The sequence below is a fragment of the Artemia sp. Qi Xiang Cuo genome, chromosome 1 (genome assembly GCF_049724085.1).
Source record: "Artemia sp. Qi Xiang Cuo chromosome 1, ASM4972408v1, whole genome shotgun sequence".
Lineage (NCBI taxonomy): Eukaryota > Metazoa > Arthropoda > Branchiopoda > Anostraca > Artemiidae > Artemia > Artemia sp. Qi Xiang Cuo.
The window spans coordinates 16,145,052-16,171,548 of NC_142794.1; the positions used below are offsets into that span (position 1 = coordinate 16,145,052).

Consider the following 26,497-nt stretch of genomic DNA (forward strand, 5'->3'; position numbering starts at 1 on the left):
GTCTCCATGGTCCTCTAAATGAAAACAAAGAAAAAAATTAGTTTATTAATTTTTGACATAAGCCATAATTATCAAAGTGAATCTTCTGCCTCATGTCTAAAACCCTCAAAGAAACAAGTTAGTGCCAGCCAGTAACCGTTAACTGACTTCTCTGTTATCCACAAACTTAATAAACCGTTCATCACATAACTTTACTGACGATATGCTGTCGGAACAAAAGATGAACTTTATTTATCATTTTAAGAAAGTTCGCAAAGTTCAGTCAATGGCAGAAGACTTGTGAAAAATTTCAATTATACTAAACATTATTTAAATTATTTAAATATTTCCCTTGGTTACAGATTAAGGCTTTTCTCAGCTCCATGTTTGATTTACTCTGCTATTTGCTATGGAAAGTTTCTGTAAAGTCAAGAAAGTTGAATTCTTGTGCATGCGGGACAAACTTAACGGTGCGCAATATCATTAAAAGCCTCATTAACTTTGCCGACGCCCAAGGCCCTACCCAGGATTTTTTTCTGAGGGGGTTTTAATCAAATATTTTTTAGGGGGGGGGGGCACAAAAACATCAAAAAACGCATACAAAATTTGTTTATATCCATTTTGTTACATTTTAAGAGTCAAAAAAACATTTCTGGAGGGGTTGAAACCCCCCTAACCCCTCCTCTGGGTACGGCCTTGCCGACGCCGTAGGAACCCTGCATAACTTTCCCAGATATAATTTGTAAAAGATAAAAAAAAAATTGTCTGGTGGCCTGCAAAAAGAAAGCTCCGGAAAAATATACAAACAACAATATTAATCACTTGTACAAAACTGTAAACATAGCTGATATACAGATCTCTGGGGATGTACTACACGTCATAATCAATACCCCGTTTTATGTTCTCTATATAAATCAGTTTATTTGTCCCAATTATCTTATTTCAAAAATTTGATCCAATTATGCTGCATATTCCGGGGCTTGAAGGTGTAACGACTAGTCCAGACCGTTTCAAGTGGATGTCTTCCTAACCTCAGTCGCCATTTACGTCTCACAAAATGCTTTGGGTAAGTCGTCGGGCTTGTTGGATAATCTTTGTAAGCCCGAACGCAGTCGATATAATGGTAATAACTAATGGTAGTAGAAGAGGCAGAAGAAAAAATTAAACATCATAAAAAATTCAGGACCTAAACTTTCTTAAAGATGGACTTTCTAAAATGGGAGATGGTAAACTTCTACTTGGGTGTTAAATAAATAGTCTTTTGAAGGCTAATTTTCTTTTTCAGTGTTAGAATTGGTCTGAGCAATTTTATCAATAGGCCTAGGGAATGGGGAAAACTAGGCCTACCTCTTGTCAAAGCCCACGGGACTAGGCTTGGGCAAGATACCCAGCAGTCAGGCAGAAAACCACCATAAAATCTATAATATACTACATTGAAATTAGATTATTTCAGGTTTGAATGGTGAAATATGTGTACTCCTTTCTCAGTTTCCAAAGGAAACCTATAGGCCTATACTCTTTTCTTTATCTTTGGCCACCCTAATATTTCCAGAGCTATAAATGATCAAAAAGACTACAAGGCCACCTACCACACTATTTTGACCTAGCGGTTATTGCTATCAAATAAATTTGTATAGGGTAAAAAACCAGTAGCCTATCCGATTGAGTAAAGTTATGTAAGACTAAAACCCTCACATTTCGTTACAAAAGAAGTATTGAAAAGAACTGTCTAAATTAGAGAAAATCTAATAATTTAAGCTATATATTAATATGGTTTTATTAAAATTAGCCTATTTAAGATCAAACACTTGAAATTATTAGTTTAGGCTATTGACCTATCTACAATGACCTCTTTTTAGAAATACCAATTATCCTATTTTGATGTATATATCCCTTTAGTGTTTCAGATTTATTGACATATTAACCAAAAGCTAATTTTCTTCTGATTCTAAAAATGTAACTTTTATTGCTTGATATCTATTCTATAAATCAGAAATATGAGATATAATTTTTTTCTTTTCAATTGCTTGTCAAAACAGAGACCACATTTTTAATGTCTGCTGACAAATTATTGGTGAAAGTTTGACCAAGAAGGTGGAGTTCTTGTTGCTGCCCTCAGATTGCATCATGCTGTAGTAAAATAGGGGTGGTGCAAAAACCCATTGCTATTTCTCTAGAATACCAAAGAAAAGTGGTCTATCCCAAAAAGAGGTCTTTTACCCTAGGCCTAATGACATTTAGACAAAAGTTATCCCTGAAGCCTAGCATATTTAAATACAATTGATCTGCTTTGTAACACCTTTGTTAACTTAAATCTGTCAAACAATGAATCTATCTGTGATTTAGATAGGATACTTTAAGATCTTGTGTCTAAGATTGGGTACCATTTCATAAGATTAAGCCTTAAATGAGTGTAGCCTTGGCTATAAACTAGACCTATCAGTATATTTGGTATAAGCCTAGGACACTAGTTAAACATAAGTTAAATAGTTAAACTAGTTAAACATATTATTTCTTCTTTTATTGTTTTATAGCAAATGCTAATCAATCAACTAGAAGAAGTAGTGAGGCTATTCTAATAAATATTTTGGGGTGTATACTAATCCATCAGGGAGGGAGGGGGTAAATGAAATTATGCACTTGTATTATTTGTATAAGTAAGTATTTATGATTATATTAAAGTAGTTTTCAGAATTTTTGGTAACCATTTTCTACTGGTCAATAATGATGACAAGGAACAAGGTATCACTTTATTGGTCCCTTCAAGGGCTCAAAATTAAATTTTGAAATGGAAGCAATTAGCATATTTAGAAACAAAACAAAAAATGTGTCTAGTGGTGTGTTCATATCCTAGCTGAATGTGTTTCACTGGAGTTTAGTAAAAAAAAAAACTCCAAGTTTGCTGGAATGCTTATTTCCTACATGACAAGAATCTTATTTCTTCATTTCTATTATGAAAAAACGAGGCAAAGGCTGCTTAAAATCCTTAGATTTTTGTTGGGCTCAAAATTAGTGTTAGTAGATAATAATTGGTCTTAGATACCAATTAGAAAAATCTCTATAATGGTCTTAGATACCTTTTAAGGGCCAAATAAAATGTTATTCTTTTGTTTAGTAGAATATGCCATTTTTGAATATTTGCAACCCTGTTGAAGCCAGTTCACAACATTTCAGTGAAATGCAGCTGAAGTTACTAAATCATCAATTTTAAACATATCTAGGGCAGATCTAATTTGTTTCTGTTTTATTTGTGGCCATTGTATAGAGAAGCAGAATACATGAAATCAGAAATTTATTGTTTTTATTGCTCACTGTATCCCTTTGTTGAATTGCTGATGTAATATGCACAAAGAGAAAGTAAAACTAGAGCCTATTTTTAATTCTACTCTTTACTTTAAATCTAAAAACTATTTGTTTTTAAATTTAAATTGGTTCAAGTCAGCAATTTCATCTATATGAGCAAGAGCTACTTTTATGGTATTTATGAAATTTTTCTGGATTTAATTAGTCAAAATTTGCTTGGAATCATCAAAATACTGATATTTATTGGTGATTGTGAGATCTGATATGTGATTAATTAAAAAAAACTTTTTCCACAAAATAAGTTTTTCAAAGTAAAGTAAAGAACTCTATTAAACAAAAAATGAGCAAAAATAAAATTAAATAATCTACCAAGCATGAAACTACCACAAGTCAGCATTGATAAATAAATGAAACCCAAAACAAACAGAAATTACAATAAATAACCGGGTCAAACTTAAAATGAGCATATATTAACATAAGTTGGGTGCAAAACCCCTATGCCTTCCCAAGGCCAGAACAAAATTTGCACTTTACTGAAAATATACAAATGAATGTGCTTTGTCAGTTTAACATACATATGCTGATATTTAGTAATCAAAATGTTAATATTATTTGATTTATTAAATTTATAAAAGTAAAAACGTTTGTATTTTTTCAGTAAAGTGCAAATTTTGTTCTGGCCTTGGGAAGGCATAGGGGTTTTGCACCCAGCTTATGTTAATTTCTGCTAGTTTTAAGTTTGACTCAGTTATTTATTGTAATTTCTGTTTATTTTGGGTTTCATTTATTTATCAATGCTGATTTGTGGTAGTTTCACGCTTGGTAGATTGTTTGATTTTATTTTTGCTCATTTTTTGTTTAATAGAGTTTTTTACTTTACTTTGAAAAACTAATTTTGTGGTAAAAGTTTTTTTAATTTCTGTTTGTTTTATATTGACAGTCTTTTCAGGGAAAAAGAAAATAACACATTAAATCTTTTCGTTTTTTAAGACTTTATTGTTTGGCCTTCTATTTATATGCTGGAGAAAAATTTTCTGGAATTTTTAACAACAAACAACCTTTTAAAAATCAGGACACAAATAGTACTGTTTAATTTAGTTTCATACCTCCTCTAGTTGATCTGAAATGGAAAACTTGATACCATTTGCAAAAAAATCTGTTTACTTTCTTTGATAGTATGGATACACTTACGCTATTTTGATTTGGTTAAATTTTAAGAGTGGAAGTAGCCCTGAAAGTTTGAACATAATAACCTTAGTTGTTCTTGGGATACTGCTGAGATGCCTTATTTGGAATTAGCAATATCAAAGTGCATTTTTATTTAATTTTAAGGCAACATTTAGTTTTTAAACATAATGGACAAATGGCAGCATGGGCATGGGAGGGTGGGAGTGGAAAGGGGATTAGTTGCCCTCCAATCACTTTTGACTATTAAAAAGCACATCAGCCCTTTCTATTTTCAATTGACTGAACCCCTTTCAAAGTTCCCCAAACAACTCCTTCAATACAAAGTGCCCTGGTCTAAACAACAACAACAACAAAAATATCACTAATCACTTTCAACTATTAAAAAGGGTACTAGCCCTTTGAATTTCAAATCAAATGAGCCCTTTTTCAAGTTTCTACAAAAAACTTTTCAATAAAATTCTTAAATAGCCCCAGGGCATAACTTATAACCCTTGCCCTGAGGGCTGTGGGGGAGTGTCCTCCTCAAAAACAGATTTTCTATCTGGAAATCAACTATGCTGAACAAAATGGCTATTTCAAAATTTTGATTGGATGTGTTTGGGGGAAGGTTGGGTGGGGGGGGGGGCTTGTTGCCCTCCAATCACTTTTGACTATTGAAAAGGGCACTAGCCCTTTCAATTTCCAATTGAATGAGCTTTTTTCGAAGTTTCTACAACAACGCCTTCTATAAAAACCTTATATGCCCCCAGGGCATAACTTAAAACCCTTGCCCTGAGGGCTGTGGGGGAGTTTCCTCCTCAAAAACAAATTTCCTATCTGGGAATCAACTACGCTGAACAAAATGGCTATCTCAAAATTTTGATTGAATGTGTTTGGGGGAATAATGGGGATGTGGGGGGGGGCTAGTTGCCCTCCAATCACCTTTGACTATGAAAATGGGTACTAGCCCTTTGAATTTCTAATCAAATGAGCCTGTTTTGAAGTTTATACATACAAAACTTCCAGAAATGGAAATGTCACCCAAATAAGGGGCTAATAAAGTATTTTTTAAAAATTACTAAAGCACTCCTCTTCTAAATCAGCTAGAATAATAACACAATTCAGACCCTAGGCTGAGGCAATACAATAAATATAACTCATTAATAGAATAATTCCTTTAATTTTTGCATGAAAATTGAAAGAATTATTCTTATGGAAATTTAAGCAGTTTTCTTATGGTTTCAAAGTTCACTTTTCTTCATTCATATTGAACATACCTAGCTTTTAAAAAGTTTTTACATAAAAAATACTTTGTGCAGTTATTATAAATAAAAAAAACTCTATGATTATGTGAGTAAATTAGACTAAAATAAATGCAAATTCTATAGAATTCAATGACAATGAGGATTATAGAGGATATAGAAATTCTGTGAAAAAACAACAACAAAGAAACTTTTGTCTAAATTAAAGATACTAATTAAAGAATATTTACTAGACTTAGAGTTAAACTGATAAGAATTAAGTTGTCTTTACAAATAACACAGGATAGTATGATCTTTAGAAGCAGTGAGTGATGAAACGATTATTACTAATAAATTTGCTGAGTTCTTTTCAAGTATTGGTCAAAATGTGCAGGCGGAAGGGTTAGTGAATTTTAATAATGATTCCTTGGAGGACAAATTTTTTGATGAAAGAGGAATTGGAAATGAAATTGAATTTCAACCGTGTACTGGAGATGAAATTCTGAAGGTTGTGAAAACAATCAAATCTAATTCAGCAGGGAGAGATGGAATTAATTTGAAGACTTTTAAATCAGTGATGTGTTATTTAATACCATGTCTCGTCCACATAATCAATCTTTCCATGGAAACTGGGGTATTCCCCAATGCGCTTAAAAGGGTAAAAGTCATCCCTCTCCATAAAGGTGGGTCTAAACTAGATATCGAAAATTACAGACCTATATCAATCCTTCCCCTGTTTTCAAAAATATTTGAAAAAATTGTGCATAAAAGGCTATATGATTACCTTACAAAAACAGGGATGTTAGGTGAAACTCAGTTCAGCTTTAGGAAAGGTCACTCAACATTGGACGCTGTGCATTCTCTTTGTGATATTGTAAATAGATGCTTTGAACGTGGTGAAATCCCTTTGACTGTTTTTATTGATTTTAGAAAGGTGTTTGATACAGTGGATTTTAAAATTTTACTCAAACGTCTACAGTCCCTTGGAGTTCGTGGTAATTGTCTGAAATGGTTTGATAGTTTTTTAAGTGGAAGATCTATTCAAGTTGTTTTAAATGATGCATTTTCTTCTCCCTATCAAGTGAAGTCTGGTGTACCTCAGGGATCTGTCTTGGGACCACTTCTGTACCTTGTGTATGTTGATTCAATGCGTTTTTACTTACCAGAGTGTTTTATCACGACTTTTGCGGATGATACTACTTTAACTATGTCTAGTTGAATGATTGATGATCTACTGTTGAAAGTAAATAGGGTTTTAAAGTCATTTTATGTATTTACAAGTTTCAGCCTTTTGTCAGTGAATGTTAAAAAACTAATTTTATGATTTTTAGGAGAGTTGGTAAGCCTCCGATTGTTGATGGAGAGATATTTTTTAATGGTAAGCCTTTGTCACAGGTGCATGAGGTGCGTTATTTGGGCTTCCAGCTAGATTGTAATTTGTCTTGGAAGCACCATAGTGATTTTGTTGCAACTAAAGTTGCTAGAGGTCTGGGAATTTTGCGTCGTTTGAAGCATTTTTTACCATTGTCAGTTCTTTTATTATTGTATCATAGTATTGTTGTGCCTTATATTTCTTATGGTTGTGTCATTTGGTCTAGCAATTTTTATGCAAATTTCAAAAGAGTGCAGATTTTACAAAATAAAACAGTACGTCTTCTTGGGAATTATATAGAAAATGTGAATGATACCGTGTCATGTTTTAAAGAATTAAGAGTGCTTAACATTGGTCAGATTTGCGATTACCAAGCTGCTATTTTTGCCTATAGATGTTGGAATGATGTATGTCCTCCAGTTTTTACAAATGTTTTTTGCGTAAATAGTTCACTCCACAGGTATGCAACTAGAGAGGCGGAAAATTTTACAGTTGAGTATCGAGACACCACACGTGCAGGTTTCGAGATTCGGTATTTGGCTCCGGCTATTTGGAATGATATCCCTGTTGGCGTTCAGGAAGCTGAACACATTGGGTCGTTTAAAGTAAAAATAAAAAAACATTTATTGGAAGAGGGGAGGTAATTTATTATTATTGTCATCATTAATGTCTTAATTTTTTTTTTCTTCTTTCTTCTTTTCTTCATAGTTTTTGGTATTATTGTTTAATTGAGAGAAAGTGTTCAGGTCTTTTTTTTTTTTTTGAGAATTAGAATTTTGAGAGGTTGAGAATTAGAGGATTGCAGCCGTGTTTCATCAGGCTTTTTGAGCCTTCCCTGGGCGTTTGCTTGTATATAGTTTATTTTGTAATTAGTAGTAAATAAAGCAAGTCAAGTCAAGTAATGAGAGGTATTTTTTTGGAATAACACAAAAATCAGATAGGAAAAAAGAAATATACCATTCAGTTACCCATTCAAAGCTCTTGCAAAGTATGACCATTGCTGGAGTTACAACTATATCCCCGCCCCCCCCCCCCTCTCCCTCCTTAATGCTTGGGAATAGCCTTAAGATATATACAAAAGTTTTCCTGTTTTTGTGGTTCATATATTATTTTTAAACCTTTTTCTCCTCAATGGCTGGTTGACCTTTCCAAACAACAAAAAAGCTGCAATGTCATGAATGTAGCCTATGGCCTAATCCAGAAATTAAAGGGGGACTAGGGTATAGTTGCAAAAGTAGTAATTGTTACATTTGTAATTTGTGTTGAATGGGGAATATCAAACAGTATATTACTTCTTTTTCTGACTATCTGCTTTCTGTGCTATGTCAAGTTTTGCCTTACCAGATTACTGTATTTTCAGTCAATTTGAATTGCCTTAATTCACAAATTGCTGAATAAGGAGTTTGTCATCCTGAGACTCATTCTGTGTTGCCAGCAGCATAAAAATTGCACTTGTTTGGCTCTTTAACATTCAAATGGATGAGTCAAGTGCTTCCCACTCAGCTTTATGTGGCTTGTTGGACCAATCATTGTCTAATTACAATGGGCTGTGGTTTGTTCTTTACTAGATTGCAGCTGTCACTGCAACCATGATCATCTTGAACAGGTCCTACAGTGATGATATTTTTTTAAATGCTATTTCACAAGTTAATTATATTGACTTCAAAGACATTATCATAGGGTCTTGTAGTGGCATATGGTTTGAGGACTGACTTGGTATGCCCCCTAGTATCTTTCTTCCTTTTTAAGGAAGAAAGATACCTGCCTTGATACCTTGATGCCTTGCTCAACAAGGCAAGGTTTTTTACTCTTACAATCTTTTCATGATTGAAAAAACAATTTGTTGACTGACCTTTTAGCATCAAAGCCATATTGACTGTGAATACATCATAACTGTTAAATTTATTATGGGCTGTATCATTTTGTATGTAATGTATGTTACAATGATAGGCCCCTAATTATTAGGGAGGGATTGATTGTTGTTTTTTAAAGCAGAGATATTTGCTTCTTTTTTTTCAAATCCAAGTAAATAACTCTATCCTCTCCTTAGTTGTATTATCTGGAAGAATATAGAAAAGCAGATTCGAACATTTGAGGTTAACTTTTAGTTCAACACTGGAATTATGATGCTAGAGTCTACAGTACAAGAAAACGAAATTGTGTAAAATTGTAGATAATGGTTTTTTTTTTCTATCCTGGGCAGCAGCTTAAATAGGTAAACAAAACTTTCAGGAATGTAGCAAGAGCCTAAATTATACCCTAACCCCATGTTTTCAAGCTCCTACATCTGCTCCTTCTCTATTCATGTCACTTAAATTTTACACAGAAGACTTTGTTTTAACTTTGGCAGTAACATTTTTTCCTTAATTTTTTTTTATTTTAATTATATTTGACTCTAGGCTTTGAAAATGCAGTTCTAATGATTTGTGTGGTATTTTAATTCATTTTTTTTTTTTTTATCTAAGGCATACTTTTACAAATTCCTTAAAACATTATGATTTGAATTTAACAAAAACTTGAGGCTCAAAACAAGTTTTTGGTACCTTATTTGTAGATCAGATTAATTTCTGAAAGTTTTTCTATCATACCACAAGGTTTTTAAAGTTTATCAAAAGTCAGTGCCCTTAAAAAAAGCAGACATAGAAATTGATTTTTCAAAAAAAAATTCAGCTATTTTTAAGACAGGTAAAAATCTATAATGTAGAATTTTATTCGTTATTTGCATGTGTGCATTAAAAATAAACAAAATAGTTCTTATAAATAAAGACCAAAAAATAGAAAAAATTCTACTGCCAATTCTAAACTTGCCAAAATTTGAAATTTTCAAATATTGTTATCACAAAACAGCTTTCATTAACTTGAAAACTGTCAAACTACACAATCAAAGATGTCTTTGGTTGATCTATAAGGCTCAGGAAAGTATTTTCAAGCTCATATCTTTACTTCTTTGGTACTTTTAGATCTTCAAAGTTCTATGAAAGCCTATATAGTGTTTGATCTAAGGCTTGTATTAGTGCCTGGTGAAAATTTGGGCATGGGCTCACCTTTGACTAAGAGCATGCCTACAGGAGAAATAGGAACAAGAACCAAAAGTGTTTCCTGAAAAAATCCGATCCAGTATTACCAAGATGGCAGTGTTGTCCTTGCCAAGATGGCAAATGGCAGTGCTGTCAAGTTTGCCTATTAAACAAGCCTGATTACTTACCCCTAGCATTCCAGGCAACGTAAATTACACCTCCTAACCCCAGAAAAAGCAAGATAAGTAAGAATAAGTTGCATTATATCTAAACCAAAAATTTGGTCATTTCAAAAATGGAATAAATTTTTGAGATTGTTAAAAGAGAGAGCAGTTGTGAAATGTGGTGTACAATCAGGGATTTGTCAAGACATGTTTACAGTAGAGTATATATGGTTAATGTTGTTATTCATCTAGTTGTGCATAGTGTTACAATTTACAAGTTGTCAAATCATTATTTGTTGTTATCTTTTAGAAATTCCATCTGGAGAAGTCAGTCTTGATCAGATAATTTTGATGAGGGATGTTTTGTCTTTTGACCTCTTTGTCTTATTTTTTTGTCTTTTGACCTCTCCCCTATCTCTCGAAAATCCTCTTATACCTTCTATAGACTTTGAACCTATGATATGATGTGATATTTATTAATGGTGTAATAACACCTTAAAACAACATAAAATTAAAAATAAAGACAGGCCCTTAAAACCAAATTGATTGATAAATAGATTACAGAAAGTGGACCCTAAGTATCATACCTGTTCCCATAAACTTTCCCAATCTCAATCCCAACAAACTACTATAACTACTACCACAAAAAATACGACCCATTTCTCTCTTGTATACCACCCCAGAAAAATTTCCTCCCTTGGACCATTTATATCCTTAGAAAAACTAAAAAATTAAATCAAGCCATCCTCCTCATGTCCACTCACTGGGCAAAAGTAACAAAATAACTTTGACCTCACCTTTTCCAAATACTATCTCTTGTCACCAAATGGTAAAAATTTTCCCTTGCTCATATTCTCCACTTTAGTTCCTCCTTGGTTAAGCCTTGCCTTAGAATAAAGTTCCTCTTCCAGTGTTTATTTTTTTTAAATTTTAGCATACACGGAGAGAGATATTAACACTGTTATATTACAATAACCTTTGTGGATTTCCTGGTTCTCTAAATAATCCCTAACTGTTTGGATACAACACCCTGTTGTAGTGGCTGGTATCCAATGCATTTACATCCTTAATTAAAAGCAAATGTATTACTGTCCATGTTGTAGAGCTCCTCGATAAAATAAAGAAAAACAAAAATAAAAACCAAATTATCAAGCTCAAGATTCATCAATTCACTTGAGCCTTAGCTAAATTTTGGTTGTCAATAAATATGGTCAATTTAAAATTTTCAAAACAAACTTAATGTAAATATAATAGAAGCTAAATATACTCAAAACTAAACATAATCTAAAAATATAATCAAAACTAAGCACAATCAATATAAAGCATACACGGAGAGAGATATGAACACTGTTATATTACAATAACCTTTATGGATTTCCTGGTTCTCTAAATAATCCTTAACTGTTTGGATACAACACCCTGTTGTAGTGGGTGGTATCCAATGCATTTACATCCTTAATTAAAAGCAAATGTATTACTGTCCATGTTGTAGAGCTACCTTGAGACTTTAGAACACAATTTCAAGCATAATGTTTATATTTTTGTAGTTTAGGGAACTTGAATTAATCCTTTGCATTGAAATTTTTGTTGTATTGTTATCAACTAACTTGTAACTAGCAATTAATTCCTATTCATCTTGGTTTATTTTGTCTTATAAGTTGACCAAAACTCTTTTCTGATGTTTTCAACCATTGTTATGGGATAGGCTTGTTCCATACAGCTTTAGAATGCATTGGAATTGAAATATACGAATTTATTTTTTAGAGTTCAGCAAGGTCAATTGGGAGTTGTTTGGCTTAAAGATAAGATTAGCTATTTATTTAAAAAAAATTCGATTGCGAGCACCAAAGGGCCAAATTTGAATTTCTGAGTCAATAAATAAAAAACAGGACAAGTAAAGAATCATTAAAGCATGAAAACTAAAAAAAAATATGGCAAAAGAATACCAAAATTATTATTATCAGAATGAAAATCCATTCATTAGTCATTAAACTGAGATTGATCATAACATGTTAAAAAGATAAAAATAGGTAAAATTCAACTAAAAATACATATATTAAAAAAAACTAGAAGGAAAGAAACAAAAGAAGAGCACAAATAATACAAAACACTGGCTGTGCCCATACCAATTAATAGGAAGAGGGAAACTAGCTGTATGTTTTGTTTATTTTTTCTGTAATGTAGGGGGCAAAGGTTCTATTACATCTGGACGTATATCAGCAAACAGAAGACGAGCAGGAACAGCTGGAAAACAGCCCAAAGAAGACAGGATCTGAGTGTTGAGCGTTTTTTTGTTGGAAAAATGTGTTCTACTCAAGTGTTTCTAAAATGAATACATATTAACAAATGAGTTCGATTGCGTGTCCTTACTTTTGCTTCCATCTCTTACTCTCTTGGTTCTTACTGATGCAACTCTTGAGAAAATTAACTGTTTCTATAGACACTCCAGTCTTTGGGAATCAGTCCCATTAATTAGCGATAAACTAAGAACAATATTTATTGTCGTGATTTTGACAGACGAGCTTACCTTTTACCTTTTCAGAGGAAAGTTTACCTCTTTCCTTAAATATGATTGTTTCTGCAGTCACTGCAGTCTTTGAAAGCCAGTTCCATTTGTCAGTGCCAAACTAAGAACGACATTAATTGTCATTATTTTGACAGTCGATCTTATCTTTGTGGTTATATTTTTCTCTTGCCTTTTTAGAGGAAAAGCTTACCTTTTCTTCTTTTTTTTTTCTAATAGGTCCATATGGAGTTATCGTGCTTCCGATTATACTTTCATGAATCCTAAATTTAAAATAGGAAATATATTCGCCTCAATGCTCTTTTGCTAAAAGCCAGTCTCCATTTACTTGATTCTGCAAATCTGCCAACTTGCAGAAGAAGCAACGTCGAAGGTTGCAGTATCTGCAAACTGCCAATACGGAGCCGGAAAAGAAGTCTCCATTGAAATAAAATTTGCAGATTGGCGGTGCATATTTGCAGAATCTGCCAAATGGAGACTGGCTTTAAGCAAGAACAAACCCAACTCCAATTTCCACCCAAGCCAATGTTTATTTGCAACAGAGAAATCATTTCAAGTAGAATGTTAGTAGGCTGCTCTAATGCCAGCTGCTGCTGCTATATTTTAAACAGTTCAGAATTATATATACAGAATGGCATAATGTCACAGAGTCTGGTCCCTATACCCAGCTGAATCATTCAAAAAAAGACCATTTTTTATAGCTTATGATCCTTAAGGGTCATCATGATCTGTTAGGCAGTAATAAATGCCAAAAATCAGAAATGTTCTTTATCAAATCTAAGTACAGGACTACAGGAAGACTCCTTGACCATGAAAAATCAATTGGCAATTGTATGCAACCTATCTTTTAGCTCTTAACTATCCCTCAATTTGCTGTGTCTTATAGATCTCTAGTAGTATATCTACGTGCTAGAGGCAATAGGAAACAGCTTCTATGTCAAAATTCGAAATAAATGAATCCCCCCCTCCAACGGATAACTTGATATTAAAACTTAATGTTTAATTTAAATTCTATATAGTTAATATAAGGTTAATATTTAAATCAAAAACTATTGTAGAATGGAATGTTATGTTTTATATATTCAGAAGTGAATTAGCGTTGGATTTTCATTTTTTTTCAAGATTTCTTGTATTCCAGGACTTCATTGGACAGAAAACAGCAGAGAGGTTGTCTCAAGTTATCATAGTCCTTTTTTCTGTAAGTATTTTATACACATGTTGCTATTTAAACATCTGTGCACTAAGAGAGGCAATCCTACCAGCTGGCTCGAATAGATCTTTGAGTCATGTTTAAAATTTTCACAGATGTTTTGTCTAGCTCTAGATGTCTTGTAAGCAGAAAAAAAAAACAAATTTTCTCAGGACGGTAATCTGTGCCATGTTGTTGGTTGGTGCCATGTCATGAACCAATCTTGTTGCAAGATCGTTTCTACCGTTTCCTTTATGTTAGTAATAAGGAGACAAATTTGAGCCTGGGAGTTTGCAATCAAATAAACCTTAACTTTAAGGACTTTAACTTCAAGGACTTACTTTTACAAAACAATAATAAAAATGTTTACCAAGATGCATTGCATTAAACCTTTTGACAACTTACAAATAGCAGTGCTGAGCATCTACCCTGAGACACAAGCGGTAAGAAAGCCTTCCAAATCAATCAAAGTACGGTGTTTTGTCCATAGTGTTGCTGGTTTGTCCATAGTGTTGCCGGTGTTTTATCCATAGTGTTTTGTCGGTGTTTTGTCCATAGTGTTGCCACAGTTCAGGTCCTAGTGTTGCTGGTTATTTGGTTTCAAACAGGGGTCACCAATTTGACTCTTTTTAAGCTTAGCCAGAGTCGACCCAGCTCCAAAAGGGTAGCTGGAGGAATCGGGGGGAAAACACGACAAGCATCAGATGATTTGCTCCCAACCATGCGCTGCACTCCTGGCCAAAGGCAGAGAATCAGCAGGTCGATAGCAGACCGTTGGTCAGCATGCGAAAATATTTTTCTCTATTATATGGTCTGTGAAAAGCCTCAAGTTTCTAGAGCCTATGGAAGGCTGGGCTACGAAAAAGTTGTCTAAAAGAAATGATCATAGTATGGGGCCTTTTTCAAGTCCCTTTCTTATGAGATATTGCTTTTCAGTTAAAAAAATTCATGGTTGAATTGAAAAAAAAAACATCATGGTTATCTTATTCACAGCTATACTGGCAGCAAATCTAAAAATCTTGGTCAATATCCACTATGTTTGAGCAACCACTGCTAAATCACCCTTTAGAAGAAAATACACATAATTTTTGTGTCATAGTATGGTGATTTTTTCAATTATCTTTTTTTTTCTAATGAGTTGCTTTCCAGTTAAAAAAAAAAAAAAAAATCACTTGAAACATTACCCTTTAGAAGAAATTACATACAATTTTTTATATCACAATAAGGTGCCTTTTTTTCATGTATCTTGTTTTCTAAGGAATTGCTTTCCAGTTAAAAAATTTAAAACTTCAGTTGAAAAATTACCCTTTAAAACAAAGTACATATAATTTTTTGTGTCATAGCATAGTGCCTTTTTCGGGTATCTTTTTTTCTAAGGAGTTGCTTTTCAGTTATAAAAGAAATCATCAAACTTATACTATTCACAGCTATACTGGTACAAAATCAAAAATCTTAGTTATTATTCTCTATGTTAGAACAGCCACTACTAAATATCACTTTAGAAGAAAATCCATAAAAATTTGTGTTGTCTGTCCCATAAAACATTCTTATAAGCTGGATGTTCTATGTTTAAAATATCTCAAAAAACGTCTTAGCCAATTTACCTTCTGCTGCTTCCAACTTAATTTTGGTTCTGGCAAGTCTTTTGCACTCATGAAAAAGCGCTTTAATAATTGAAATATTTTGGAAGATCTGCTTTGCAAATATCTAGAGATCTTAATGTAATCGAGCAAAATAGCAAAGGGAGAATCTTGAGAACCTTTATATTCAGATTTCCAGTTACTGTGGTCATTTGTTCCGTGCGGTGGCGTATAGCTTTCTAAAGTTCCATAGAGTCGAAACTAAATAAATAGTTACTATTGTATACACAGCTATGTTTAAGCTCCATTTAATTGAGTTTACAAATTTAAGGTTTCGTAAAATTTAATCAAAATGGTGTGAATTAATATTAGTAAATTAGATGCAACAATTTATATCATAAAAGTGACTCAGTTGAACTTACCTGAGACTAAATGCTTTGAGTATTGCTAAGTCTATGCCCTCTTTTGTTTGTTTTCTTACCCACATGATGGGCTGACAAATTCCACACAACCTCCATCTTGTTGTTACTATTGTTGCGTCTAGTAGCTCAAATAGTTTGAATAAATATAAATGCGGTAGATTCTTCCAAAAAAGATGTTTTTTTCTTTCTGGTTAGGTTGGCTTCAGCAGATTTGCGTACAATAAGATTAGCGGCCTATTTCTTACTTAATTTAGTGCAGTAAGGTTCCTAAATACCGTTTACAGTATCAGTATCACAATATCAGTATCACAATACTGATATTGTGACTTTCAACTCTTAGGAAGATAAACAAAATTCCAATGAAAACCCCAAAAATAAGATAAGATCAATATAAGATCCTGCTTTTGCATTTTCATTCCACCATCTGTTATTCAAATCCCTTGTCATGTGGAAATCTCTGAGTCGTTAGTGAAAGCTAGGTGACGAATACTACCAGCCACTACTGATTTAGTCTGTTTATACTTTCTTTTAGAGCCTTTCTCATTTTTTTAGAGCCACTACTCATTTGGTCTGTTTATACTTTTTTTAGAGCCTTTTTAGAGCCTTTATACTTATCACCAATGCATTCTTAATATAAACTTAGTTTTGATCTTCTGTCCCCCCCCCCCAGAAAAAAAGAAAATAGATGGCTTTGGTACGTCATAGGAAATAACCAACCCAAATAATACATGAAACTGATAAAAGAGGGAACTCCAGGATTTTAACTTGGGTCTATTATGAAAACTAAAAACGCCGCTGGCGGTACTGCAAGATCCCATCAAACTGAATAAAACCATAATTTTGATTTAAAAATTTTTTTAGTACAAATTAGAAGGTGTCAAATGCAAACGCAAAGTAAAAAAGAGAATGGGGAGGATATGTTGGGTATTGCTAGCATTTAAAAGAAAAAGTTAAAAATTCATTTGGATAGTTAGAATAGTAGTGGAAAAGATAGTGTAATCTGAGTCACAGCTGGGGCAACAGCTAGTTGAAGAAATCTGTTGTACTGCAAAACACATAGAAAAAAAAATTTGTAGGCCAAAGGGGTTCAGAGCCTTCTTGAGAACTCCTCTTGAAGAGTAAACAGGGAAAGAGACAGAGCGCTTTTGTCACCATTATGTATAAAATTTGTATATCAGTACTTTTCAAAAAACAAGAGAAAGTTAGTCAATTGTTGAGAATTATGAACTTTTTTACCTCAACTTTAGCCTTTTATTTAATTTTTGCTTTACGTTTTTGTACAATACTGCTAATAATTTTGTTGTTGCTCATGTTGAAAATATTGTATGATAGAATGAAAAAAGGAAGGAAAGCAAGCAAATATGCTTTCCTGAAGGAAAGGGTGCAAAAGAGGAAATTTGCAGCGCAATTAGGAAGAGCTAATAATTTTGTTGTTGCTCATGTTGAAAATATTGTATGATAGAATGAAAAAAGGAAGGAAAGCAAGCAAATATGCTTTCCTGAAGGAAAGGGTGCAAAAGAGGAAATTTGCAGCGCAATTAGGAAGAGCTAATAATTTTGTTGTTGCTCATGTTGAAAATATTGTATGATAGAATGAAAAAAGGAAGGAAAGCAAGCAAATATGCTTTCCTGAAGGAAAGGGTGCAAAAGAGGAAATTTGCAGTGCAATTAGGAAGAGCTAATAATTTTGTTGTTGCTCATGTTGAAAATATTGTATGATAGAATAAACAAAATATATATATAAAGAAGAAAAAACGAGGATAATTCCAGCCAGTGAAAAAAGGAAGGAAAGTAAGCAAATATGCTTACTTGAAGGAAAGCATATCAAAAGAAGGAAAGTATGCATATATTTTAGTCAAGACCTCTGCTCAATCGTCCTCAGTGCAAAAGAGGAAATTTTTCTATTTTTCTTTTTTCACTGGCTGGAATTATCCTCCTTGTTTCTTTTTTACAATTTTTTTTATTCTGTCATGCTTAGCCAGTGTGCCCTTAAAAATTATTTAAAATCTTGTATGGATTAGTCTATGTTATATAGTCAATGAATAGTTTCTTCTCGTCAAATTAATACGTAGAAATAGAAAGCAAAATTAAACTGGCTGTCAAATTTGCCACTGAAGTTAGATGCTGTTTCCTTGCTACTTTTTTTTAGTCTAAATTTTATTTTAAAGAAACAGCTCTACTTGGATCAAAAATGTTTTTTCATATATTTTAATTAGTTGATTTGTACAAAATATTCATTTGTTTTTCTTTCATAATCATTTTACTCATAATAATTATTTGACTATCTATTGTTTTTTATATAAAAGGTGAATTATTACTGCTTTATAAGCATGTTGTCTTTACTTCTTATTTTATGTTTTATTTTACTATTAAAGATATTATTTAGCATTGTTCTATTTTTCGGTTAAACTTATGTGTTATTTTGCAGTAAAAAGTTGCTTTTGATATAAGTCTTTTATTGTACTTTTCTCCTAATTGATCAATGTCTCCACTTCGTACGTTTTTTTGTTTGTCTTGGGTGTCAGGGTGCTTGGGGAGTATGACCCCCCCCCCCCCCGAAAAAATTGTCCGACTCATAAAACATAACAAAATGCATATAAAGAAAGTTTTGATGCATTTTAAATGTTTTTTTTACCCCCCCCCCCCTCCTCCCCCGAAAAAAAAAATTGGATACGGCTTTGAACAGAAACAGGAAAGAAAGCTGAAGAAGTGGATAAACTGCTGTTTTTAGTTTTATCATAACAAAAATTGCGTAATCATTTTCAGTAATTCTTTCATTTCTAAGGAATTATTAGTCAGGTGACAGGGGCACCTTTTGGGGAAGGATGGGTGACTGCACCCATCCCCTAAAATAGTTTTCTGAATTTTCACTTTTAAAAAATCCAAAAAAGCATTTCTCACTCCCTCCAATTTTGAAGAATACTTTTTTTTGTATTTTCATTTATAAAATGGGGAAGAAAATCCGTGCCACGTTTTTTTCTCTTGGTATACAATTTTTCTTACCTCTTACAGGCAATTGGATGGATCTATGGGTATATGGTTCAAAAGTATTCAATGACGGTTTATATTGGTGGTGCTGGATATGTCTTAGCATTGTTGGTAAGCGTGTTAGATACCATGTAGCTTAATATAATTAAGACATTATTTAGTGATGAATAAGTAATATAATTACAATATAAACTTTCGTTTAAGAAATAAAATTATATTTTACGATTGTTCGTAAGTACACTAGATAACTAGCATCTTAGTATAACTAAGACAATATATAATTAACTAAGACCCAAGGGCGGATCCAGGATTTTTTTTAGGGGGAGGGCGCAAAATAGGTTGATCCGATGAACTTGCATTAATTAATTAAATTACACTACTTTAGACTACGTTAGGGGGGCGCGCGTCTCCTGGATCCGCCACTGCTAAGACTTATTAACTAACTAACTAATTAGCTCTAAGCAACTAATTAAGTTAATAGAGCTAAGACAATATGTAATATATAGTGTTTGAACAATCAATTGAAATCAGGATGATTGGGGATTTTCCTAGAACTGGAAAATCCAGTTCTGAGTAGAAAAAAAAACTCGTAAAAAAATTGTCAGTTCTGAGAAATATCTCTACCAACTTTATTTTAAAATGACATTGTATTATCCCATTCTACGTTAGCAAGATGAAAAATTGTTTAGTTATTAATTGGGTTATTAATAACTAGTTATTAGTTTATTTTGTTATTATCTTATAAATTTTACTCTATTATTACTAATTATTATTTTGTTTTATACTATTAAATTTATTTTCAGTTTGTGTTCGTTTTATGTTTTACATTATTATATGATAATATCTCTGCTTGTCTTAGATTTTTTCATGGCTCTTTAGTTTTTTTGTTTTTTTTTGAAGAACTTAATTTATGGAAAACGTATTTAAACTAATCAATATCCAACAATTGCAACAGTATGTCTAGTTTTACATTTTATTTTTGTCACTGTATTACAGCTTTACTGTAGTTTTTAGTTATTTTGATTATTATTTAGCTATTGAAATTTATTAATCTGGATCAGTAGGGATTTATCCATTTATCAGAATCCAATGCAAATGCTTTGTCGTTTATTAGGCTATTATTATTTTTTTATTCCGATATTCATGGTGCCAGGTACTTAAAGGTATCTGATAAGCCGCTATTCAGTTACCTCGTTTTGAAACCTTGAGGTTTAAATGTCTGTTGAACCTTTTTATGAAGGAGTCAACAGAGAGTTTTGCAGGAATAACATCCCCAGGAAGATCGTTCCAGATAGAAGTTAAGCGCCGGATGAAGCTCTTCCTCAAGTACTCGGTTCTTTGTGTACCCTCCTTTAGATAATTGGACCGAACTCTGTGCCTTCGTGTCTGCTTTGTCGGTTGTACAACGGGGGGGGGGACAATACGAGAGAGCTCGTTTGAGGGAGGTGAATTCATGTACTTGTTAGAAAACAGAATGATTATAAATCAAACCTATCGTTTAGTGGCTGGAGCGAGTCTTATGTAGAGGTGCAGCCCACCCTCTTTGCATTGTTCTGGATCTTCTGGAGTGGTACTAACAGCGTTTTCGTAGCACCAGCATATAACGGGCATCCATATTCAGCTATGGGTCTGATACAGGACTTGTAAAGTGGGATAATCGAGCTGGATGGAAGAAGGTTTCTGCAGCGAAGAGTAACTGAGTTTTCTTGCGCAATAGGTTCTCACCCTATCAAGGTGGTTATTCCAAGAGAGATCGGTGGAGAAGTGAATCCTCAGTAGACGCAGCTCATCGACTCTCTTTACAGTTTCATTTTAAAAATTAAACTAGGGTCTTTACGGTGCACCTTTGATCGGTTAATAAGAAGCTTCTTTTTTTTCGATGCATTAAAGTTGATCATTCATGTATCAGATAATTTTTCGATTTTATAAAGGTCCATCTGTAGGGAAAAGGCGGCTTGTTTTGTGATGGCTAAGTGTGTCGTGGTATTGTCGGCAAAGTGATACAGAAAGCTTGCAAGGTTGTCTCCCATGTCATTTATGTAGATAAGGAAGAATCTAGGTCCCAACACTGCCCTGGCGAACCACTGCTTTCACTGAATGTTCACGGGAAATAAACCCGTCGAGAACAACCCGCATTGAACGATCTGAAAGAAAGCTCTCAATCACTCTTAACAGACATCCACCAACACCGTACGCATGGAATTTCTTTAGCAGGCCACGGTGCCATACTCTGTCGAAAGCTTTGGCAATGTCGGAATCACAATAGCCTAATGTCGTACACCCTTGGCAGAAGTTCGATCCACTCCTGATGCTGGGTCGCTAGGCAGTCTAATGTTGAACGTTTCCTCAGGAAACATCCACACTGCTATCGCCTTGAAGATCATTTGATTCCAGGAACTATTGAAATGTTTTATTAGAGATGCTTTCCTAGACTTTGCCAACGCAGTAGAGGAGGCTGATAGGCCTATAGGACCCCACGCTCGTTGGATCGCAATCTCGCTTTAGGAAGGTATAACATGGGTGGATTTCCATGTTTGAGGGAATGTTCCGGAGTGAAACGGAAAAGCAATGACAATGGTCGAGCTAGTTCGGCGCTGCAGGATTTAGGGCAACATTTGGTATATTGTCAGGACCTGTGGCTTTCGTCACATCAAGATGCCGAAAAATGCGAATGATCTTAGGAGCATACAAATTCACTCGGTCCAGGACAGTACAGGTTTGGTCCGAGAAACTTGACACTTTTCTACCGTCTTCATCCAGATTCGAGAATTCAACAAAAGCTTTAGCAAGAGCTTCAGCCTTTTCCTGTGGATCTTGCACTACAGTTCCGTTAATCTGTAGAGAAGGTATTGAAATCCCCTTGGATGACGGTAATGCCTCTTTGACAATTCTCCACCAACTTTTTGCCGAAGCATAATGAACCTTGGTGGCAAGTTCCTCCTTATACTGGACCTGGGACTGCCAAATCGCATGAACTGCTTCTTTGCGCGTGTTGATGTATGAAATCCTGTCCTCTTCGCTCTTTGAAAGTAGCCATCGCTTGTGTGCCTTTTGCTTTGCTTGGATTGCTTTTTATAAGGGGTGTTGAACTAAGGTTCGTCCTTACTGGATACCTGGATTCGTTTTGATGGGATATGGTTTTCAACAGAGTCAACTATGGCCTGCTGGTACTTCTTTGCAGCTTTCTCTGGGCCTTCAAGGAGAAAGGCTCTCCACTACTGAGAACAAAGAGTGTTTCTCAAACCAGCCCAGTTACCTCTTTTGTGTAACTAGTGTGGGTATACAAAAGCTTCGTGCTGCAGTGAATTGTTAGCAGTAGTAGTAGTAGTAGTAGTAGTAGTTAGTATTTTTCCTAAAAAGCGTAAATTCTACTGTTTCTGAAAAAATCCCAGTATCAACTTTTATTTTTAAAATAAAATTGTATTTGTATTCCTGGTAAAACAATAAGATAAGGTATAAACTATTATGGCTGAAAAATTATTTAGTGGTGGGACACATAGTTGGAATCGGAAATCTAATGAGTAATAAAATGGCATGGGAAATAAAACCTTTGAATTTATAGGCGTGCTGTGAATGCCAACTCTTTTTTGTAGAAAAAGAAGCAAGAATCAAAGTAATAAAAACCACAGTTTTGGGAGCACTAACCTAACAAAAGCATGTTACGAATCAAAGTATATAAATTGACTCTGATCGCTTCATTTTTAGTCCTATGTTATTTATATTTACGCATCGTTTGTTATTTGGTGGGTTGTCGAAACCTTTTTCAAAGTCTATATAAACAAAAAAGAAGCCAAATTGAAGCTACAATTTGGATGATAACCTGAAAAGTGGAAACCTTGACGTGGATTTAAAAAAAATTCTTTTAAACTGCAGAGCCCAAACATCTAGACTGTATTCTCATCGGATTCATCAATTGAAGCTACTTGCCAAACTTTTGAAAAACCAAATATGGCCTAGATTCTAGATATCTCAACGTGAATTTAAAAAAAAAACGCTCAAACTACATAGCCCGAAAGCTCTGGCTGCATATTTCACCATATTTTCTTCAGATTCGTCAGTTAAAGCTACTTGCATATAATATTTACTTTGATATCCCTTTGGGATGACCGTGCTTTAAACTCCAAATTTACAACATCACAAATTCTTGGAACTTCTTTTTTTAACTGGTGATTGGTTCATTAAAATCAAAATTAGCACCAAGTATTATGTTCTGATTTTATTCACTGCTTATTTTATTGACATGATTGATAGTGGCATAAATTCAGAAAAATACTGGGAGGGGGCGGGGCAAATTCCATGTCTCAATAGCCAAATTGAGGTGTTCAAATACATAAACATAAGTAAAAAAAGTTAATATTTTTTGGGACTTTAATTAAAAGTTGAAGTTCTATGACTCAAGTACAAGTGAAGAGGCTCTATTCTAATGGGAAAATGTCATTGCACAAAGACACCCAACTTTCGACGGCAATATTATAGTCGATGTCTTAGGCTTTTCCTGGTTAGGCTGCAACACAGTTTATATAATATACCAGTAAGTTTACCGCAGATGATTTCTGGCTCTTCATTCTCGGTGCGAACAAAAAGCTCCTCCCACTTATTTGTGCACTTATTGTCCACTTATTGGTGAGCTGGCCAAGTGGTTTTGTCAGTACTTGTTCCGTAGGTGATTATTCTTTGTCTACCCGTGGAAAGATCTAATGCCGCTTATGTTTATATCTGCAAAAATGTTCTCTGGAGCACTTGCACCTCGGTCCGGGTTTTTATAATGGGTGAGACAGGGAAAGATCATACTGGATAATTATATAGACTGTGGGCTGCAATGACTGATGGATCGCTAAGTCGTTCATCGGTCATAGTTGTTCCAAGACACATTTTAACCGCTTTAAGCGTTGAAAAAATTTTCATTTGAGGTAGGTGAAATGGGGGAGCGTTTTAGCGATTTCAAAGGCATCCGAGATGATAGCAAAGTCATCTTTGTTCACGTAAACAGGAGTCCGTTCGTGGTAAAAATTTTTATTTAATACGTATTTACTTCAAATTTAATACAAATTAACAGCGAACCTGGAACGGTTTATTAACTAATTCCTTAATACGTAGTATAATGATTATTAAAATGTGAATATTTTTTATGAGTGATAAATATGAAAAGTATGAGTGTTGGTGCCTTAATACTTATTAATTCTCAGTAGGTCGGTCATTTGCCTTCATTTCTTCCAATTTGATGATGACTGTGTAGAGTCTAATTCACTAAATACGCTAGTTAACCGTATTCACAAAAATTAATACTAGTTTAATTTTGAGTCATTTCAGCTGTTATTTTGCTCTCACCTGGAACGGAAAAAGTTATTTTTATTGAATATTAACAACTTTTTTTCGCACCTGGAGCACGCTCAAGGTAAGCAGGAACTTTTGACAGGCATTGTGGCCTCGTACTCTGCAAATAAGTTTTCCAGTCTTAGTTTTGACTCAAAGTTCAAATGGTTGACTGATAATGCGGAAATTCGTGTACAAAGTATTCTAATAGGCGTGCATTCAAAAACTTTGGTGAGCTTGGGTCAAAGGCTTCTAAGCCGTGAATTGCCGAAAAGTTTTCTCCAAACCTTTGTCTCAGCTCCGATGTTAGTCGGTTGACTGAAGTGTAGAATATCTGAATTATAAGTTTGAAGAATGTCGCAATTCTCGTCCGTCCAATTTCTTGCTCTGGCGCCGACAGTGGATTCAACATAAAAATTGAGGACCTATTGTTCGACTACCTGGAGCAGAGAGTGACCGCTGAAAGTAATTGGCTCTCGGACTGGAATTGTTTGGATGCAATATCTACCAGACAAAGGATACCGCTCATTATTTCGGGACCAAACAAGGACTGGACAAACAAGGATCGGAACGCCAGCAACCCAGAAGCTTCAGCGCAGTCCTCTATTGAATTGCTTTGGTCTGATAACTCTAAGGGTTTCTTGAATAGCACCTAAACATAATCGGATCATCTGAACAGATGGAAACCAATACAACCATCGTTTGCAGCTAGCCGTTCGAGACCAATCCTCTATCTCCGTGTACTTATAGGGTTCTATTGAAAAGTTCATGAGGCTGTGCGTTTCGACTACGAAACTTATGCATGGATGAAGAAAAGAAGTTTTGCATCTCCAGACATCTTGATTACTGTACTGACACTAGATTTGAACGATGGGCGTCACAATGAATGTGCTTAGCTTATGGTGCAACCTCTTTAAGCATTCCTTGAACACCGTTGCGTGCTCTGCTTAATTTTCAACTTATGTGTAATATATCCGAAATGGCTTGAATGACGGAGAAAATATTAAGGGGAGTTGGGGGGGGGAGGGGGGGTAGAGGACATTACATTTGAACGTGAAGGAGGAGGCAGAGGTAATCCAAAGGAAATAACGTATATCCAGGTCATCAAAATAACATCCGCAGCGTCTACAGAAAGGGGTGGTAGGTTGGCAAGGTGACTTCAAAATTCGTATCGAGGGAAAGAGCTAAACAATTTTTGTCTCAGACCAATTAAAACGTAAATGAATCCTTAAATGCCCCATTTGGTGGGAATCTGTTAAATTGTTAACCTGTTAAAATAAATTTTAATTGGAAAAATAGCTAATTTGTTCTATAGTTTAATCTATGATTTTAAAATTCTTTATTGCAATTTTTCTCTCAGATTTGTCATCAACAAGCTAAGAAACACTTCAATATTTCAATAATGTGTTGGAAATCAAACAACATTTAAGAAATAATGTACTTGGTTTGTTTGTGACAACTTTGAAGTAGTCTCTTATGGGTCATAACTAGAAAGATGATGTGCAACATTCGGTTGAGAGATATGTTTGTGGGGTAACGGGCCGTATGACCTGAATTTGTTTCCTCCGATCATAGATTGAAAATCCTTGCCACACTCGGGTTTAAGCATCTTACATAACCGTCATTTGTGGAATATCTATTTAGTATTTTTTTTTTTTTTTTTTTTTTTTGGACGTATATGTTTCATAAATATAGGCTGAATTAGACGCACAGGCCCAAGGACCAAAAGTTTAGTACTTAACAGATGCTTTTTTTATAATTTTGTATGGCTGACTTTTACAAACGGAAATTAGTCTACCTTAATACAAAGAAAACAAAATTCTACGTAGCTTGATGGCTACGATTTACCAACAATTACGAATTTACCAACAAGATACTAACAATTAGTTAGATTTTACATCATCAAGCTAAAAAAAAATCTCAAATTTTCTTTGTATGATTGTCCTTATGCATAGTTGTCATTATGCATAGATCTTGGTTTGGTCCAGATTTTCTTCCAATCATGGATACTATTGTCTACCTAATTTATATCATGTTTTAGTTGTGTTCCGTTCCATGGCCTATGTATCAAAAGAATCCTGTTAAATGGAGGAAGCCTGAAGTAGTATCTACTGCAGGTGTTGATACCGTTGATACCCCCAAAGGGAAGAAGAAGAAAGCCGCTGGAAAGGATAAATAGATAATAATTATTTTTTGCATTTTTAAATGGTATTTGGAATAATGAAAATTTTCAAGGAA

At 34.1% G+C, this 26,497-nt stretch overlaps 1 protein-coding gene across 2 annotated transcripts; it reads left to right on the forward strand.

The window, feature by feature from the left end:
• The first annotated feature begins 1,129 nt into the window (after positions 1-1,129).
• On the forward strand, positions 1,130-26,497 carry Spase12 (Signal peptidase complex subunit Spase12). 2 transcript variants are annotated; one of them, XM_089093818.1, is made up of 4 exons: positions 1,130-1,205; positions 13,906-13,965; positions 18,971-19,057; positions 26,301-26,497. In XM_089093818.1, exons 1-4 carry the CDS (start codon positions 1,182-1,184, stop codon positions 26,436-26,438), a joined length of 309 nt encoding a protein of 102 aa, XP_088949944.1. In that variant the 5' UTR covers positions 1,130-1,181; the 3' UTR covers positions 26,439-26,497. The 2 variants fall into 2 exon arrangements, with proteins under 2 accessions (XP_088949944.1, XP_088949953.1); XM_089093827.1 differs by lacking the exon at positions 1,130-1,205 and adding an exon at positions 7,027-7,068.